Raw genomic sequence first — 20,624 nt, forward strand, 5'->3', positions numbered from 1 at the left:
AAATACACAGAAATAACTTGTCTATAATATTTTCATTACTGGTCTATCTTCAAGTCTATGTTGCCCACGTAAATATATGTATGCTTATATGTGTGTGTGTGTGTGCGTTAGTCATTCAATCATGTCTGACTCTGCGACCCCATGGACTGCAGCTCCCCAGGCTCCTCTGTCCATGCAGATTCTCCAGGCAAGAATACTGGTGTGGGTGGCCATTCCCTTCTCCAGGGGATCTTCCTGACCCAGGAATCAAACTCATGTCTCCTGTACTGCAGGCAGATTCTTTACCATTTGAGCCACCAAGGAAACTCCTGTTTATATATAATGTGCTATATATATAGATTAGAAAAAACATTGAGGATAACTTGCTAATATTTAATACCATGCATAAAAGTGTTTATATACTCTTTTCCAAAAAACTGGTGGTGACTATGATAAATATCAACAGCGTTCAACTGGGAGTTAAAAGACTGAGTTTTAGTCTCAACTATGTCCTAAGTAGCTTGTGACCTTGGGTAAGTCATTCAGTTTTCCTGGTCTTAAACATTTTTATCTGTAAGTGAATGTGCAAGTAAAGGCATTTAACATTTAATGAACACTTAACAATTAAAATATTGGATTCGGCACTTTACAATACATTAATGCATTGATTTGCCCTAGCACCCTATAAAGTTGGTTGCTATATCATTGTCATCCCCATCTTATACATAAGCAAACTGAGTTCCTACTGCTGCTGCTAAGTCGCTTCAGTCGTGTCCGACTCTGTGCAACCCCATAGACAGCAGCCCACCAGGCTCCCCCATCCCTGGGATTCTCAAGGCAAGAACACTGGAGTGGGTTGCCATTTCCTTCTCCAATGCATGAAAGTGAAAAGTCAAAGTGAAGTCTCTCAGTTGTGTCCGAGTCTTAGCCACCCCATGGACTGCAGCCTACTAGGCTCCTCCATTCATGGCAGGTAGCAAATACAGATATTTTATATCTAGCTCCAAACTGCAATACAGTATCTCCTCTTAAAATGGAAAGTTCTAGCAAATGATCTCTAAGGTTTATTCCAGTTCTACCAACCAAGAACTAATTTTTTAAGAGATCTCTCTTTGATATCATTACATTTTTTTTTTAAAGAATGTCACAAAACTTCCTCTAGGTATTTTTCTGAATAAGCAAGCACATTTTTTTAAACTTTGGAAAAAAGTCTATGATACAGCAGTTTGCTTCAGCATCATAGCTGTTCACAGACATAAATCTGAAATGTTCGAGTACAGATTCCGTGTTTTTCCACAAAAAGTTAATTTGACTAACGTGCACAGCTGAAAGGACCTTTGGGAGGGTATTTCTCTCTTACATTTATAAATCTGCACTGCAGACACCCTGCCACTGGGTTCTGCCATGACACAGAAAATGACAAGAAGACACTCTGGTTGGGAGGGGAGTTTGGGGGAGAATGGATACCTGTGTGTGTAAGGCTGGGTCCCTTCACTGTCCACCTGAAACTATCACAACATTGTTAACTGGCTATGTGTGTGTGTTAGTCGCTCAGTTGCATCCGACTCTTTGTGATTCCATGAACTGTAGCCCGCCAGGTTTCTCTGTCCACGGAATTCTCCAGGCAAGAATACTGGAGTGGGTTGCCATTCCCTTCTCCAGATTAACTGGCTATACCCCAATGCAAAATAAAAAAGTTTTTAAAATCACAAGAATAAGTACAGCTGGACTACTTTTTCCCCCTAAAGTGCTGACCGCATCAGGAGGAGTCAGTCCTTCCGTGAGCCCCCAGCGGCTCCTTCTCCCCTACTCCCTCCTCAGCCCAGGCCACCATGTGTCCTGCCACAAACATGCTGACTGGCGGCGGGGGCCCCACACGTCAGGTAATTAATCCTTCCCCAATGTAGGTTAAGCAGGTGTGAACCCCCTTCATACACAGAGGAGGGGGCTACTCTTCAGAGACACCCCTGAGGTACGGTGCTTAATTGGGCTCCGATGACTCTCAATTCATACAGGCCGTGCTGCTGACCTGGACGCCCAGTCATCCACTGCCTTAATCTGAACCCAGTGGAAGAAGCTGGTCCTTTCCCCTTCTTGATTTTGTAATATTAACTATATGCGGTGAGGACTTAATTGCCCATTCAGGCAACAGAAATATAATTTTCTTATTGGAAGCAAAGTTATGTGATTAATGGAGACACATAAAATTGCGGGATGAACTAAGTTGCATTGACTCTAGCGCTTAGAATTCACAAGAGGTGGTATTTATCCATTATATTTTTCTCTTTAACTAAATTACAATGCATTAGTATCTTTAGGTCATATAATGATAACACTGAACTGCACATTAAGAGATCCAAGTATAAAATGAATGCTGAATACCCCTTTGACTTGGGGCTTGTACACTTTGTACATCATTCCTGATTCTTGCTGGAGGGAAAAAAATATATAAGCTGACAAAAATAAAAGTGGTTGATTGTTTCAGAGAAAACCATAGTACTTTTTCTTCTGGCAAAACAGAACATTTTTCTTCTTAAGAGAAATATTAAGGTGTTTACAAACAAATGGACATATAATGTCTATTTATCATATACCATTCACTTATTAGAAAATTTGGTCAATCAAAGTGATTTTGGGACTTCCCTGGTGGCTCAGCTGGTAAAGAATCCACTTGCAATGCGGGAGACCTGGGTTCAGTCCCTAGGCTGGGAAGATCCCCTGGAGATCTCACTCCAGTATATCCCCTGGAATACCCACTCCAGTATTCTGGCCTGGAGAATTCCAAGGACTGTATAGTGATGGGGGTTGCAAAGAGCTGGACGTTACTGAGCGACTTTCACTTTCACTTTCAAAGTGATTTTGGCTGGTTAAATACATTCTTCTAGTTGGATTCTTGTAATGAAGAGTCAGAGTCATTTATGATGGCTGAAAAGTGGCCTGAATTGGGGAGGGAGCCATGGGTTGGGAAGATCCCTGGAGAAAGGAATAGCTACCCATTCCAGTAGTCTTGCCTTGAGAATTCCACAGACAGAGGAGCTTGGTGGGCTACAGTCCATAGGGTCACAAAGAGTCAGATACGACTGAGTGACGAACACTTTCACTTTTCAGCTTTTAGGGAAGTCATAAGCTTACATTCAAGTTTGGTATTGTCTGATTGGTAAAATACCACTGATGTGGATAGCGTGGGTGACTTTGTACATGCGTGTGTGCACTCAGTTGCTCAGTCACGTCCAACTCTGCGACCCCATGGACTGTAGCCCACCAGGCTCCTCTGCGCATGGGATATCCTAGGCAAGAATACTAGAGTGGGTTGCCTTTTCCTTCTCCAGGGAACCTTTCCAACTCAGGAATCGAACCTGTGTCTCCTGCGGCTCCCGCAATGGGGGGCAGATTCTTTACCACTGAGGCTCCCAGGAAGTCCCACTTTGGACATACATGGGTTGAAAATTAGAGAAAAGAGAATAATGAAAAAGCATAGTTAAAGGGAGGACGGTGCCTTGACTGTGTGGACCCTGACTTTGGTTAATAAGGAAAATTCATAAGGAAGAGGAAAAGGTAAATGAACAGCAAATGCTAGCGGCAGATTTCCCCTCCCCCTTCTTGTCGCACCTCCCTGACAACCCCTCAGCAAAGGCTATCCAACAGTCTAGGAAATCACAATTTCAAAAGTACTCCTGGGACGTGCCTGGTGGTCCAGAAGTTAAGACTCCACACTTCTACTGCAAGGGCCGTGGGTTCCACTCCGGTCAGGAACTGAGATCTGGCAAGTCCCATAGAGGCCAAAGGAGAATACACCCTGATACTCCTCACGCCTTTCATTCTTCCCCAAATGTTCGCAGTGAGTTCAGTTCAACTCTCTTTCCTCTTTGCTTCATCCACATTCACACCATTTCCTTTTACACATCAAAACCACACTTTGTATCTTGAACCTGAAGCTCACTTATTCACCAGAGCTTGGTCTAACAAGGAAGCAGGCTGACTTAGTCACTTAAAAAACATAGCCAAGGTGGGCACTCTTGGGAAAAAGATAAACAGAAGACCACAGTTATCTGGCTTTTCTGTGGCTTGTGAACCAAAATTATTTTGAATTCTCTTTCAGTTCAGTTCAGTTCAGTCGCTCAGTTGTGCCTGATTCTTTGGGACCCCATGGGCTGCAGCACGCCAGGCCTCCCTGTTCATCACCAACTCCCGGAGCTTACTCAAACCCATGTCCATTGAGTCAGTGATGCCATCCAACCATCTCATCCTCTGTCGTCCCCTTCTCCTCCCACCTTCAATCCTTCCCAACATTAGGGTCTTTTCACATGAGTCAGTTCTTCACATGATGTGGACAAATTATTGGAATTTCAGGGTGATACAAAATCCCCATTCCTTATGCACCCTGGCGCACATGTGTGAGGGAGCGCGCACACACGCACACACACACACACACACACACAAACACACACACACAACTATACAGCATTCACACTTTCAAATTAACCATTCCATTCTATGTGGATGATTTGACTATTCCTTCTTCCAAAGTATTTAGGCTGTGTCCTAGCTTTCATAAATTCATTAGGTATAGGCAATCTTGGATTACATAGATAGCTATTTTTATCTAAAAAATATAATGCACTGTACCAGAAATTCTGAGTTTAGCTGAGTAATACATACACCCTCTTTCAAAAAGAAAACTCAGCAGTTAATTTTTTTTTTTTTTTTTTGAAGAAACCTCTTCTCTGTGAGTTTAAAAAAGTGCTTTCAAATTACTCGGCATTCTACAGAAAACTGTTTCTCTGATGCTTGAAGTCTCCAACTGCCTCATAATTTATATCTCTTTTCTCTGCTCTTTGTTTTTCAGCCATTTTCCCTGAATGTCAAAGTCAATTTAGTGCATTTCACTTTGCTGAATAAATCAGAGGCGAAATCCTTGCTAAAAGTGAAAATTTGATTTGCTAAAAGGAGCTTAGGGCAACTATTAATCAATATATCCAGAGTGCCAAAGTCAAGGCCACTATAGACATGCATTCATTTGGAGATTGGCTGAGGCAGACCAAGGGGGACGCAGGGGAAAACGTGTGACCAGCCCCCAGGAGGGAGGTGGGATTAGGGGTGGGGAGAGGGTCACAGAGGAGCAGAGGGAGAAACAAAAACACGCCGGCATCGTGTTCAGACTTCTCCCTTCAATTCTTCTTTTACAAGTGGAGAAAGATTCTAAGGACGCATTTAAGCATATATGGGTTATGCTAACTACACTGGCTTCCATGCAACAATTTTTTCACAAGACACAAAAGTCTTTCTCTCTAGAACTCATCAAGCAGCCTTCAGAAGAACCTAAAAGCAACAGCTTTATAAACAAACAGAATTCCAGAATAGAAATGAGTTGGGTCAGATCTATAGGATGTCAATATTTTGATAACCCTCAGGCTTCTGATACACAATGAAATGAAGGACAGGACTCATCCTGTCCCTTATCATTCAAAAGAGCTTCACAATTACAATTACTTGCCTGAAAACGATACCATATTTTAGGATATGATGCATAGAGAAATCTTCAATCTAGTGAATCTGAACAGAGTCAAGGAGGGAGAGCCTTCATTTTAGCAACCAATCACTTAAAAACTTTTCCAACTATTCAGCTGAGTAGCTACTCAGTGATCACTTTGTTTCATTAAAATTTGTGATCAGGGATATAAAGGATACAGTATCAATCAAACACCTTGGTTTTGACTGATTTTAAAAGTGTGTCATACATTTCCTCTTCAATTATTTTCATTCTCCTTTCATTTTATAAATTAATAGACAAAATTTAAAGATAAGGCAAACATGTTACATTTGCCTAAACTTGCTATGAAAGGCAGGTAGATAATCTGGAACAATGACAAAAAAAAAAAAAGTATGGGAAAGTAGATAGATGAAGAGGGGTGAGAAAGGCCTAATGAAGCTATTGGCAAAAAGTGATTTAAGCTAAATAGTCTATGGGTTCTAGTAACATTACTAACAGTGTGAATGAAACCTCCTGACTTAAGAGTTTGCTCATCTATAAAGTGAAGGTAATAGGAATTACATTATGATATGTAAAATTAGATAGCTAGTAGGAATTTGCTGTATGACACCGAGAGCTCAAATTCGTTGTTCTGTGACAACCTAGAGGGGTGGGATGGGACGTGGGAGGGAGGTTCAAAAGGGAGGGGACATACGTATATCTATGGCTGATTCTTGTTGATATACAGCAGAAACTAACCCAAAATTATAAAGTAATTATCCTCCAATTAAAGATAAATAATTTAAAAAAAGAATTAAACTGCCAAACTGTTGTAGACACCAAATAAAAGTTCTTGCACATGCTTTGTAAATAATAATAAACTACATAGATATTAGTTATTTTTGTGTTGAAAGCTTATGCGCATGCTTTAGTCACTCAGTCACATCCAAATCTTTGTGACCCCAGGGACTACAGTCCGCCAGGCTCCTCTGTCCATGGAATTCTCCAGGCAAGAATACTGGAGTGGGTTGCCATTCCCTTCTCCAGGGGATCTTCCTGATTCAGGGATGGAACCCGTGTCTCCTGCACTGCAGGCAGATCCTTTAATACCTGAGCCATCAGGGAAGACCTTTGAAAGCTTAATCTCACAAGAAAAAAGATCACATTTCAGTGTACACATGTATACACAGAAATTTCTGTAGACAAAGACCCATGATTCAGGGTAGAGATCAGGTCACTTGTATCTTTAATAACCCTCACAGTACCTAGCATAGTACTAAGTCCATAGCTGGCACTCAAATGCTTACACTGTATTCATGATTGCTATGAAATTATGATCCTTCTTTGATCAGAGGTACATGGTGGCATGACTATGAGTGGAAATGCAAATCTATTTGGGGGACACCTAGTAACGCAGCAGAAGTAATGCTGGAACAGAGGTCACGTGAGCACAGGTAATTCAGCACGGTGACTGCACTGTACGTTTGGTCACAAACAAAGGCACTGAACACTGAGGAGAGGTCTCTGTGAGCATCTTTAACAACATTTGAGGTGTCTCAGGAATTGAGTCTCTGTCTGGGAAACCTCAAAACTTCTTTGTTGGTCTTCCTCCTTTATAGCAAGGGGAGCTGCAGAAAAGGAACAAATCTCTAGGGGACATTGCAGATTATCTTATTCACAACAGTTTTCAACTTGTTCCTTTCTCCTTATCACAATTGTGACTTCTGGAACTGATCAACACAGTTATTTTAGGTTTGGCTGAGGAGGACAAACTGGAGTATTTGAAGCTGATGGTCCTGCTCACCTAGGACAGCATGACGACAATATCCATACAATGATCCTCTTGGTTAAATAACCTTTCCCTCCCTTTCTACTACAACGGATGTTTGCCGTGAATATTTTTTGAAATAGCTCTTATGAATACTAACTTTTTGGATCACTTGCCTCTGATTACAATAAAATGACAATCTATGTGCAGTCTCTTAGATAATAAAATGAACACTGAATATTTTACGTTTAGATCATGCTTTATAATGTGCAAGTTAATTATGCATAAGTATGTAATTTGCATGTGTATTCTTTTCCTTTTCATTTTCACAAAATAACTAACGGTTAGACCAGTTATGCAACTTACAAAATAGTACTCAACTATATACAGCTCAGGTTTTCTGATTTTACTTTCAGAATTATTCTACATGTATTAAACCACAACTACAGGTACCCAGGTATACAACTACCAGGTGCATTAAATATAACTTCTGATTATCTTATAATCGAATTTAGCTATAATTTAAATAGTCTTATTAAGTGCCAGAACAGTAGATCTTCAATTTAAAATTTTTCCATTTAACTAAAAGACTCAATGACTTTATAGTTCGGAAATCACTGTTACATGCAAATAAGAAATATTAACCCTAAGAAAAGAGCTGTAATCACTTTAATTCACTTATAGCAAAGTAGAAATCACAACTACATGTAAATTCAGTTATAGAATGGGGTGGAAGGTGGAGCCTCAGAGCCAATTAACAGTTTCATGCTATGAATATTTTTAATCAACAATATATTTTTCAAGTGCCAATGCTATAGATCCAAAACAGCATATTAGGTCCTTTTTATATATACCATAGGGGCTTCCCTGGTGGCTCAGACGGTAAGGAGTCTGCCTGCAAGGCAGGAGACCTGGGTTTGATCCCTGGGTCAGGAAGATCCCCTGGAAAAGAAAATGGCAAGCCACTCCAGTATTCTTACCTGGAAAATCCCATGGACGGAGGAGCCTGGCAGGCTATAGTCCACGGGGTCACAAAGAGTAAGACATGACTGAACGACTAACACACAACACAACTCCCCAGGTGCCTCGGTGGTAAACAATCCGCCTGCCAATGCAGGAGACTCAGGTTCGATCCTGTGTCAGGAAGATGCCCTGGAGAAGAAAACAGCAACCCACTCCAGCTTTTGCCTGGGAAATCCCATGGACAGAGGAGCCCCAAGGTGCATTTGGTCACAAACAAAGGCACTGAATGATGAGGAGAGGTCTCTGTGAACATCTTTATGGTCTGTGGGGTCACAAAAGAGTCAGACACGACTTAATGACTAAAACAATACATAACCTAACTCTCTTAGTCATCTATGCCATTTTTTGCATACAAAACCATGATCACATACACATATACATGAAACATACTGTTGTTACAGATGGAAACATAAGCTTACAGTAATTATTTCCATCACAATATATGTGCTTTTTCACATCAAAAGCATGTATTGGTGCTAAGCAGTTTAAGATAAATAACCGGCATTTGAAAAACAAAACCTTCACAACTTTGTCTGGAGGATGACACAATCTTAAAAATTTGTCTCTACATCAAATGCACTAGGACAATAAACATTTCTTTAAAAAGTATCATTTTCAAAATGCTCTTGTGTATTCTCTCACAAGATTTATATCCTAGGGTAGAAATAGTTCGTTCATTTTCTTTAGAGATTTCTTTCATTTACAGAAAACTCTAAATACTTTTACTGAGAAAACTATTAAAAAAAACTCAATGAGCAATTTTAATACATTTTCCTAAGTAAATAAATGTGTTAGTAAACAATGGTTCAGAGTAAATGGAGAATACTGGTTTCTCTATGTTAGATTTCTGTTTCTTCATGAATAAAGAACTATATGTAAAGAGTTTTCTATCTCATATCTTCCTAGTGTGGCTTGCTTTTCGAGCTTAATATTTCCTGCCTTCGTTTGGTATGAAGAAAATAATTACAGGTTTTTTCCTTTCCTGTTTAATGCCATTGTATAGACACTATTTTAAAAATGTGACTAAGAGGCCCCAAACTTAAAGAGTCCTCCTTCTTTAGCAAGGAACTGTTTAACCTGTCATGTTAAAATTAAACAAGCCCACCTGACAATTTGCCATACTTGATAAAGGAACCAAAAAAAAAGCTTCTAACGTACATTCATTCACTTAATTGTTCAAATACCTTTCTCTTCTTTTAAAGTAATCCATCTGGCAAGATCCATAAATATATTTAAGCCACTTATATAGGTCAGCTAATATGGGTGATGCTTTTTTAAGCACCATCTGACGAAGCACATTCTGCATTCCACTAACAAAGTTACAGTATAAAATAATATTTTAATCAAGCCCAAAGAACAATAACAGATCTGACTGCTGGACTGATAATCGTCTTATCACACCATGTGAAACCTAGCTCTAATATTTGACAGAGCCTCCATTACTTGGCAGCCCATTCTAAAAAAGGCCAACAATGGAAAGAGAATGAAGTGGAGTGTGCAAGACCTCCGTATCTACATAAAAGAGATTAGAGGCGACAGCGTTCCATTTTACAGCTCAATCATATTGTGTTAGCATGCGCTTATCCGAGCGCGGACGAAATTGAAAGAGAAATAAAAAAGAGTCAGGCAGATAGGAACCAGAAAAGCGAGGCCTGAGCAATTTCCAAGGATATAAAAGGATGCTAATGGCGGGGCCCTGTCATTCTTAAAAAGGGCTATTAGGGCACCATCATCTGTTCTGGTGCCCTTATGCTCCTTCAACTAAAGTCAAGCATTTTCTAAAGCCCTTGTGATCTTTTTGCTTCTAGAGATAAAGTATGGTCATGTTTCAGAACAACACACTTTCCATTTATGTGATTTATTAAAGTAAGTCAACTAATTCTATTTACTGATTTAAAAAAAAAAAAAAAAAACCCACTCCCTATGTATTTTTCTTCAGTACTTGCTTTTGTTGAATTTGTCACTTTTTCACGGAGCAAAACAAGTATACGAAAATACTTTCCCAGCAACGCAGAAAGGCTATGATGTTATCTGAGATGCTAAACTTAATTTTGAAAAAGCATGTGGGTCTACATGTGTGTGTGATTCCACAAACTGAGAGTGGCATACAGAGAGCAAAGGCTTGGATGTTAGTATATTCTAAAAAAAGGTTTCACTTAATTTTCACACAAGCATTAAAAACATAACAGTTTTGAAGTGAAATTTCAGTTCTGATTTGGCTTTAATTCCAGCTCTGACCCCAGTTATCAGGACTAGGTCATGGTATCAAAAACACATTTTTACTTTTATTGAGGCAGAAATGGGACCTCAGTCTTTATATTCTCTTAGGCGTTACCCTCCCATCCCACATTGCACGCTGCCACCATGCCCAAGCAGCCTGAACCCGGCTTGCACATAGAGCAGCAAGCTCGAATCACAGCATCTTTCTCTTCCACCTCAAAACACTGTCTGGCACACTTACTGTTAGCATTTCAGTGAATGCGTGGTTTGCTAATCCCTCTCTGAAAAGCCAAGAGACTCCTTGCAATCATTTAAAACACCCTCCGGGTATCACGAAAACCAGAGCTGTGAATCATCAGTGCACAGCAACCTCCTCTGGCATTTGCTGGGCAGAGAGACTCACGTCAGCCCCCACCAATTCTAAGCCTCCGCTTAAGACTGAACACATAATCGTACAGCAATTGTTTCCACCACTGGAAATGCTGTTACTCATAGTTATTTAAAGTTACTGTCTTCACAGAAGTCACCAGAGCCCCTTTACTGTGACAAGTTCCTCTGTAAGCTGACATTTCTACTTAGATACACAACTGGACCCACAAATTTATCACCGACTTTTCCTGACCGGAGAGCATCAGCAGGCATTGTTGACTTCTTGGTCGTCTTTATGGAATGTCTGCACAGTATTAAAATACGGGCTTAGTAAATTTCTTAATTTAAGGAGAACTGGGGCAGAATTCTCTGAAAGAATGGGTGGTGTGGTGTCAGAATGACATATCCTTTGATGCTATGAATAATGATAACATTATTGCTATTATTTTGAACTAATTCTCTCAAAGGTGATCAACTGGGGAACTAAAATACACAGATTCTACTCCAGGAAGCAATGATGAATATGGGCTTTGAAGGCTCTGGATGCATCTGTGAACCTGTGGAAGTGCTTTTATTAATACCTCCTTCTGCCCCAGATCTCCCTATCTTTGAATTAAGCAAAATAATATCTAATTCCTGGGTTAGAACAATGATTCTCAACTGGGGAAGAAGGGGTTGATATTGCCCCCTCAAGAGGATATCTGGCAATGTCTGAAGACATTTTTATTTGTCATAACTCAAAGGTACCAGAGGATGGTAGAGGGTAGAGACCAAGGATGCTGCTAAATTCCCTACAAGGAACAGGACAGGCCCCACAACAAAGGGTTACCTGGTTCCAAACAACAATTGTGTCAAGACTGAGAAAGCCTGGCTTAGAATAATACTAGTTTGAATTTGTGACAATATATGTGTGTGTATATATAAATACTGGAGAAGGAAATGGCAACCCACTCCAGTATTCTTGCCTGGAGAATCCCATAGACAGAGGAGCCTGGTGGGCTACAGTCCATGGGGTCGCAAAGAGTCAGACACAACTGAAGCGACTTAGCAGCAGTAACAGCATGTATAAATATAAATGATATACTATATATTGGTTATTTTTAAAAGTATATATGGGCTCTTCAACAAATCTTAGTTGTGTTTCTTTTAAATCCCTTCATTAACACTTTCCTTCAAAATAAGTTTTCATATAATTGTTTAGGCAAATTCCAGCTTTTTCCCCTGCTACCATTCCCAATGTCTTACCATCTTTTAGCGTATCCTATTTTTTCTTTTTTTTGCTTTTCCTGAAAATCTGTCAGCTGTGATCATAATCCAAATGCAAACCAACCATCCACACGATCAAATTTCCATCTTTCTTTTAGATGTAGTGACCCTTGTGGAGGTATCTGCTACAGACCACACTCCAGCTCACCTATTTAACTAGTTTTGACCTAATTTGGGGTGCTTTATTAGCAAACAGTGTAAGACAAAGTAGCTGGTATAATACAGAGTGATGTTTAAATTAGTTTACAATTTGCTTGGCTTCATCTAGAACTGCAGCGAACAAAGCCATTCAGAAATGTCAGCTGTGTTCCCAAGCACTGTAACAAATTGTCGCCTGAACGCTGCACACCTAATGACTTCAAATTAGCTTCACTGCGATATCGCCTGACAGTTCGTTACGACTGTTAGCAACATAGCTGGCGTATCATGACCAATAAATTGGTTTCAGTGTGGGCTGGGAAAGGGACTTCCATCAATTTGATTAAAGAAATTACTGTAGCATTCAAAGCATAAAGACAAACTAGTTTAAGGAGACAGAAATAAGTTCACTCTACCAAAGAAACATGGCTCATCATCCAAAAATTTGTGTGTAAACTATTTGAAGATCAGAGTTCAAACAGAAAACAATTCAAGTAGACAACCAAAATTCTTAAACCTTGTGATCAGGTAATGTGTTCACAGATCTAAGGATGGGTCTGGAAAGAAAAGTCACTGGATATTTTAAAATACTACTCTTAAGTTATAATAACAGAAAATTTATGATGCTTAACGTTTATTTTTGTAATTTATGTATAAATTCATGGTAAATATCTCATTGTAAACCAAAGCAATAAGCAAATATGAAAAGCAATTCAGTATAAATCGCCACTACAAATGACAAAATGAGTGATTTTTAAAAGGAAAAATGGGATCTAGACTACTCTTGATAAAAAAACATTTTTTAAAGTGAAAAGAAAAAGCCGAAGTGTTTTCTTAGGCTAAAACAGACTTTAAAAGGAGTAAAAAATATTTTAACAAGTTATATTCTATTTATCTGAGGTTGGCAATAATAGTACCTTCATGTGTGAAAAAATAATGAACAAGCATTCAAGATGGTATAGCTATAAAAAGATTTATGATTCTATTAGGATAGGAAAGCTCTAAATTAAGTATGACAAATGTAAAGGTTTAAAAAAAGTCCTAATGAACAGGATTTCCCTGGAAGGCCAGTGGTTAGGACTGCGTGCTTTCACTGCTGAGGATGTGAGTTCAATTCCTAGTCAGAGAGCTAAGATTCCACATGCCTTGCCAGGTGGCCCCCCCAAAAAGAAAAAAAATTTTTAATATATAAATTTAAAAAAAGTAAAATTTAAAACTCCTAATGAGAAAACTGTGAATTGGCCTAAATCAACATATACACCCTAGGGGATTAATTGCAAACATTTCTTTTTCATTTCAGAAAATGTACCTGGAATATGCTTCGCCCATCCAATGATAACCACCAACTCTCGATCAGCCAAGTCACACAGTGTAGTGAGGGCTTTGATGTCACTGTCGGGGACGGTAGGGTCAGGCATGGCATAGATCTTCTCCGGTTCAGCCACCAACAAATGTGAGACAATCTTGTTATCTGCAGGATCAGACCAGAGCACTCCGGGATCACTAGCAGCATCATTTCTTTTTCACACATTCTAAACTAGGTGGTGTTTTGAAAGGAAAAAAACCCAAAGCCTCAAATAGCCTATAATCAACCCCAAATATTCCATTTATGGTTCAATATATGTATATTAAAGTGTTTCGGAAAACCCACAGCAAGAAATAAGCCACTGCAGTCGTGATAGCCCTCTGCTTCTCCTTGGCTTTACCTGCCTTTGCTGGAATGAAGCATCTGTCCTGTAATGAAATTTTTTATAGCAAACAGATAAGAGGAGTTAGACGCTTTCTGGGTTTACTCTTTGATTCTTAAGTGGGATTTGGGGAAGCAGATTAAATAGTATAGAGCAGTTTTAAAATAAAACTCTACGTAAACCCCTGAAATGTAGAACGCAATGTGGAAGGCAAAGATCTAGTGCCCGTAGACCTAATGGGCATAAAAGTCATTAATTGTCCTAATTCCTTTAAAAAAGAGCAAAGGTCAGAGCCCTTCTGCCTGGGTGAATTACTGACTGTATAACTCTATCTCTGTGGGATGCCTTCAATAGGAATGTCTTTCCTGTCTCCTCTCCACACACCCAGCCCATCTTCCAAATAGAGCCAATGTCAGTTTCCAGAAAAACACTCCTACTTAAAAGTGACCGTGTTTTCTCTTCTGAGCGTCTCATTCTTCAGTCTTCTTTTATCATCTATTGTCTTTAGTTCACTCTCTGGTTCAGATCTATCTGTCCGAAATTTGTGATATACGTTTTTAAAATCCTTCATAAAGTAAACACTAGAGACAAATGGAAAGCATCACATCAAATGTGTTTTATCGCTCAGGGCCATGTGAGAGTTTATGGAAGGGGTTATAAAGCCTTGCTAACGGAATGAATTTTCTTGTTGGCCTTATTTCCAATTTTTACACATAGTTCTAGATTTGATACTTTCTTCTAAGTGAGGAGATACAAATAGGTAAGAATAAACCCAGATATTTCAATATTCTACATCTTATTACTCTAGAAAACTAAGGTCTTAAATGGGATCTTATGAGTCAAACCAAAAATTCTTCTCTGTTCACTGTTTGCCTTTTCCTCTAAATTTTTAACTTTTTAAACTCAAAATGAAAAGACTTCGTATATCTTAGAATTGAAAACAAAGCTTTCTGTCTCCTTTAACAGCAAGAATCCTTACCCAAGCTATAATTAGTAATTTTTCTGATATAGTTTAAAATTTTTATTACTATGACTGCCACATGAATTCTTTTAATTTCAAATTATCAACATCAATATTCCCTGGCAGTAATATTCGATTACTATCAAATTAAAAACACAGATTTGGGAGGAAATATTTCCAAATATATACTTTCTAGAAAAAAATTAAGCTCAAATAGAGATTTTTTTTTTTTTAATTTGCAGGATCTGCAGAGAATGACATTTGTTTCTTGTATATGCTATAGAAACAACACCCTGTTTTTTAGTTACGCTTGGAAAAGTTTCTGCTTTCATTGCTCTGACATTGTAACAAACCCTGTCAGCAACTACTAGATTCTCAGGACTAGAAGGAAATGCAATAATAAAGGGTGCAAAAATGTAACTGAAGGAAATAGTGATTCGAGTTTTTTTTTAGTACAGGGAAAATGTTACCTGTTTTTAGCTAAGTCAATGGATACTTGACCAGAGGGACCAGAAAAACTTGGTGGAGGCTTAGAAATTCCTATCATTCAGAAAATGGAATAGCTGGCAGCACTGTTTCGAGGTGAAGCTTATTTAATGTTTCCCTAATTAGAATCAATAGAACCCAATTTTCATTCTTGGGCTTTTGTAGAACACAGACAATCAGTCAGGCTCCAGAAATCTCCCCCAGCCACTTCCTCAGCAATGCCAGGGCCCAGTCTCTTGACACTTATCTGACAGGATCTGAAAATTAAGTTTTATAAATGTTTGTTACCAAAACACACTAATTGGATGGACTAAGGAAAATTAACACAGAGGCCTTAAGATAATGAGTAATGATTTATTAGGAGTCCTCTTTTATCTCAGACCAGTGGAGCTCACTGAAATTGCTGTAATCTCCTTCAAGGTACTTGACAAGCCTCCTCCCGATTCCCCAGGTTTAAGCTGAAAACCATAGATGTTTCTCTACCCTGTGGACTTACGAATGAGCTGGTGCTCATTCTTCTCTCAGTAGAGGAAATCATCAATGGTGTCAGTCAACGTTCATAGAAAATGAATGAGAAATGGCCAGTCTGGACATTTACTGAATCCAGGAAAACAAAACCTCTAATGAAATTAAGCATTAGTGTTTATTGCATTTTATTGTATTATCAGAAAGTTTTTGATTCTAATGTGCAAAATCTGCTTAATGCAGTCCTAGATTGTATTCGCAGAATGCCAAACAGCTTATGCAGGCTGAGGAGAAGATGCCAGATTGGACAATTGAAGGTATAATCAACATAATGTTTTTTGGAAAGGCAAAAGGAAACTATGCCATATGTTCACTTAAGCTTTAATTTTATGTAAAACTGGTTGTTTTTCCTTTGACATAGCTAAAATGTCCTTTCATTTACAGTTCAGGGTCTGTTTTATTTACTTAACAGATGCCCATATGCTCACATGGATGACACACAGCAGCGCCCCCTCCTGGAGAGTCCGAGAGAGGACTTTTTTTTTTTCTCTTCCCCTGAAAGCTGATCAAAAATGACCTGTGTCTTTTCTAGACCTGCTCTAGCTGCAACTTCCTCTGGTGAGGGCCAGTTGTGTCTTCTGAGCCAGAGACAGCTAAATAGGAGAAATGTTTCCACCGCAGCACTTTTCAGTGCCTCGTATAAACTCTGTGCCTAAACATCCTAAAATATTAGCTCTTTTGCATTACAATAAGCCCCCCACATGTGAACCTTCAAGTTGCAAACTTTCAATGTCTGGCCTGAGTGAAACTGCAGCTTGCCCTCCGTCTCCTATTGCTGACGATCCTTCAGCTCTACCATCTCCCACCGCCTCTCCCTCCTCCAGTCAGCAACTTTTCTTGCCTCTTCACTTGATGCCAGCCTCGGTATGCCAGCTGTTGTACTGTACTACTACTGGACTTTGCAACATAGTGTAAGATTAAAAATGTTTTATTTTTTGTGTCTGTTTTATGTGTTATTTGTGTGAAAAGAATTATAAACCTATTATAGTACAGCACTACATAGCTGTGTTAGTAAGGTGCCTAGGCTAATTTTGTTGGACTTATGAACAAATTGGATGTACAAATGGGCTCTTGGAATGGAACTGGTTGGTATGTAAGGGACTTACTATACAGCCATGAACTGATTTTTCTGAAACTGGAATACAGTTAACCACCTTGATCTATATTCTACCTCTTTAAAAAGATGTATCTATATTCTAGTTAATGACATACAGAACAGGGCTTGCGTTTTAGCTAGGTACCCATCACCATTTTAAACTGCAACTGGACGTTATCAATGGGCTTTTAAAAAATAATTCATAAAGCCCATAAGGACATCTGAAATGGAACCACCAACCTATGCTTGTTATTAGTTGGACTCAATCTTGTTTTAATCTATTGCTGGCTCGTGTGTTAACCTTCCATAGCTCCAAATTAATGAGGCTCCTAATGTATTTTCATTGGGAGGTTGAACAGTCAAACTCATTTAGTTAGTGAAAACTACAAAAATCACTTTCTTGTGAAATCTGAAACTAACAGCTCCAATGAACTAATGATCGTGGTATGATCTGTTTTATGTACCTCTGAAAATAAAGATAACCTGTAAATGTAAAAGTCGCACCATATAAGCTATGACTTAGTATGCTTAATGTTTCTACAAAATGACTAGGTTTAAAAAAGTGGGGAGGGGCGGCAGGGGACAAGAAAGCCATAGGGGGAAAAAGATAATCAGCTGAGTTGCTACTGCTCTTCAAAGGCAGTCCCTGGGAATAAAGCCACAGACCCCCCCTACCCCCCTTAGGGAAGAGAAGCCTCATTGGAGTCAGTAGGAATGGGCATGCCAAAACTAATGTATCGAGAGCAGCCAGCTGGGAGGATGTCGTGTGCTGGAAAGCCAGACGTGTCTGCTGTACTTACATGGCTTTTTGGCTGGCTGAACCAGCTGAGGGTTCAGGTATGGGCTGTTCTCCGCATCTATTCTGCGTTTGTACTTCTGCCGACCTCCGCGTACTCTGTCAAGACGCACTCCTGTGGGCAAAGACAGGCACTAACTTACTGTTGAGGTAACTATCTTTGGGACCAATCAAATACATAGAGGTAAACAGAAAATAGAATGCTGAATGGTCCAGGTGGATTAGAGGAATGTTAAAAAAAAAAATGTGATGGTTAAGCCAAGACTGCCAGAGATTGGAAACCAAATCTGGAAGAGACGCCGCCCAAGCTGAAAGACATGTATCCAAGGCCATCAAAATCACCTACACACCAAAGAAAAGGCACCTTTCCTTGAGAATTAATACAAAGAAACTGGAATTTGGTGCTAATGTTGTTTCCTCCATTAGCAGTGTGTATTCTCCTCATCATGGGCTTCCCTGGAAGCTCAGTGGTAAAGAATCCATCTGCTAATGCAGAAGACTCAGGTTCCATCCTTGGGTCGGGAAGATCCCCTGGAGGAGGAAATGGCAACCCACTCCAGTATTCTTGCCTGGAGAATCCCATGGACAGAGGAGCCTGGTGGGATACAGTCCATGGGGTTGCAATAGTCGGACACAGCTTGGCAACTAAACAACAGTCCTCTTCATCAGTCACCCCTGAAAGCTCAGTGTGTGGGGTCGAGTAGACGGGTAGATCCAAAGCCGTCGAATCCACCCCGAATCTATCAGAGGACCCCACATGGACCTGTGGAAGTGAACTGAGTTGAAAACTTCCACGGGCTGTGGAGAGCAGGAATCCCATACCCGGGATGAGATCCAAGGATGAGATCCATGTTCTAACATCAACATGTCTCAGACAGAGTGTGTTATTTACATCTTGCCACACATCTGTATTTTGTTTTAATTGAGAGAAAATGGAGAGTAGGTTTGGACTGAACACAGGATAGAAAAAGGAGATTCCTGAAAGAATTCAGGAGGCTAGGATGGTGAAGAGGGGATTTGTTAGGAGGGCAGAGATGAAGCGTGAAGCTAGAAAGTAGGCAAAAGGAAACTGGCAGTAACACTTTTTCCCCAAGAGTGATGGACTGGGTCAAGATTCAGGGAGGTTTTGCTGGCAGTGGGTCAGCAAAATTAAGGAAAGGAATAAAAGGAAAGGAATTAAAAAGAAAGAAATGTCTCATTTACATGGAGGAGCGGTGAGGAAGAGCTTGATAATAACCTGGCTTCCAGTCTATAATTACAAAGTTTAGGGTAGAACCATATAAATCTTTATCAAATAGAGACGATAACTTGGGAGTAAAGAGAGGGGTGAGAGATTCTTTCTGTGCTCTTAGGTTGTACCTTAGCTGATTAAAAAAACAGTATTAACACTCTCCATTAATAAATTCAGCCAAACAGTTCATTGTATTTTGGTATTTCTCACACACACACAAACTGTTTAGGACATAGTTTAACAGCATCCTCAGTATTATTATTTTACCAAAGGACCTCTCAGAGCTTTTAACACACAAATAACCTCTGTAAAACTCTCAAAGGGAGATACAGACTATGCAATGTTTTGCAAGCCAATGTCACAAAGATCCTGATTTAGAAACATTTATCAATATCATGTTGCACATGTGGATTGTGGGGTAACTAAGTTAAATGAAACAGTTCGGGAAAGGCTGATGTGTTTCTTTGTGAATCCTGAAGGTGAATATATACACTCGAATGTTAAAGGTGATTATCAATCCATGAGCTAAAGAAAAATACAACTTTTCATATTATCTTAATAATACCACTTTAAGAGCTGATTTCCTTTTAGAGATAAACACAAACACACACTTGGTTCTAGATAAAGCCTGAAATGTCAAACTGAAACTTCTGAGCATAGTTTAAATGAAATCAAGAGAAAACTTCAAGAGCAATGACAGTAGATTCAGATAAATAAATACCAAAAATCGAAGAAATTACGTATAGTATCTAAGTATTTAGGGGCTTCCCCAGTGGCTCGGACGGTAAAGAATATGCTTACAACGCAGGAGACCAGGGTTCGATCCCTGAGTCAGGAAGATTCCCTAGAGAAGGAAATGGCAACCCAACCCACTCCAGTATTCTTGTCTGGAGAATTCCATGGACAGAGGAGTATTTAATGAAAACAGTAGTGCTAGTGAGTCACAAAGAAACTGTATTTCTTGACTGTTGCTTTTAAAGTACTTTTGAGCCTATGGTAGAGTTTTACCCCTTTGATTATCTAATTTTTAATGTTCTATTTTTATTGTGTCTCTATTTACTAAAGTTTAACACTTGCTCCCTTTTCTGCTTTTTAATTCATGTTCCATGTTTTTTCATTTCTTTCTTTCCCCAAGATAGTTTTCCAATTTACACAATGTGTCCACATTTCATTTGTTCATCTGAGATCCATTCAAATGTGTTTCACTGTAAGAGTTTAGGAAATTCAAAGCATACATAATTCAGAGTGGTATCATAGCACGTGTGGCATCTAAGTCCAACACAATGCAGACATTAATGTGATATGATTAAAGGTGTAAAGAGAAGGCAGGATGAAACAAACAAAGAGAGAAAGACAATGGCAGACTAAAGCTAAGAAAAGGAGGAAACATTTAAAAATAACCAAAATTGTTAGAACCCATAAAGCTTGACATACTATATATAAGCTGTCACTACTATATATAAAATAGATAATCAACAAGGACCTATTTTTAGCATAGGGAAATCTACTCAAGTCTATAATGATCTATACGGGAAAAGAATCTCAAAGTGGATATATGTATATGTATAACTGATTCCATTTGCTGTACAGCAGAAAATACCACAAAAC

At 39.2% G+C, this 20,624-nt stretch overlaps 1 protein-coding gene across 7 annotated transcripts in view; it reads right to left on the minus strand.

Moving 5' to 3' along the window:
- The window catches only part of ESRRG (estrogen related receptor gamma), a 696,017-nt gene that overhangs the window by 52,479 nt on the left and 622,914 nt on the right, over positions 1-20,624 (minus strand). For all 7 annotated transcript variants that reach the window (XM_010813097.4, XM_059875662.1, XM_059875660.1 and 4 more), the window contains 2 exons: positions 17,790-17,900; positions 13,543-13,704 (listed from right to left, as the gene is read on the minus strand). In XM_010813097.4, coding sequence (XP_010811399.1) covers positions 13,543-13,704; positions 17,790-17,900 — 273 coding nt within the window. The remainder of the gene's footprint in view (positions 1-13,542; positions 13,705-17,789; positions 17,901-20,624) is intronic.

This window comes from Bos taurus, chromosome 16, assembly GCF_002263795.3.
Source record: "Bos taurus isolate L1 Dominette 01449 registration number 42190680 breed Hereford chromosome 16, ARS-UCD2.0, whole genome shotgun sequence".
Classification (NCBI taxonomy): Eukaryota; Metazoa; Chordata; class Mammalia; order Artiodactyla; family Bovidae; genus Bos; species Bos taurus.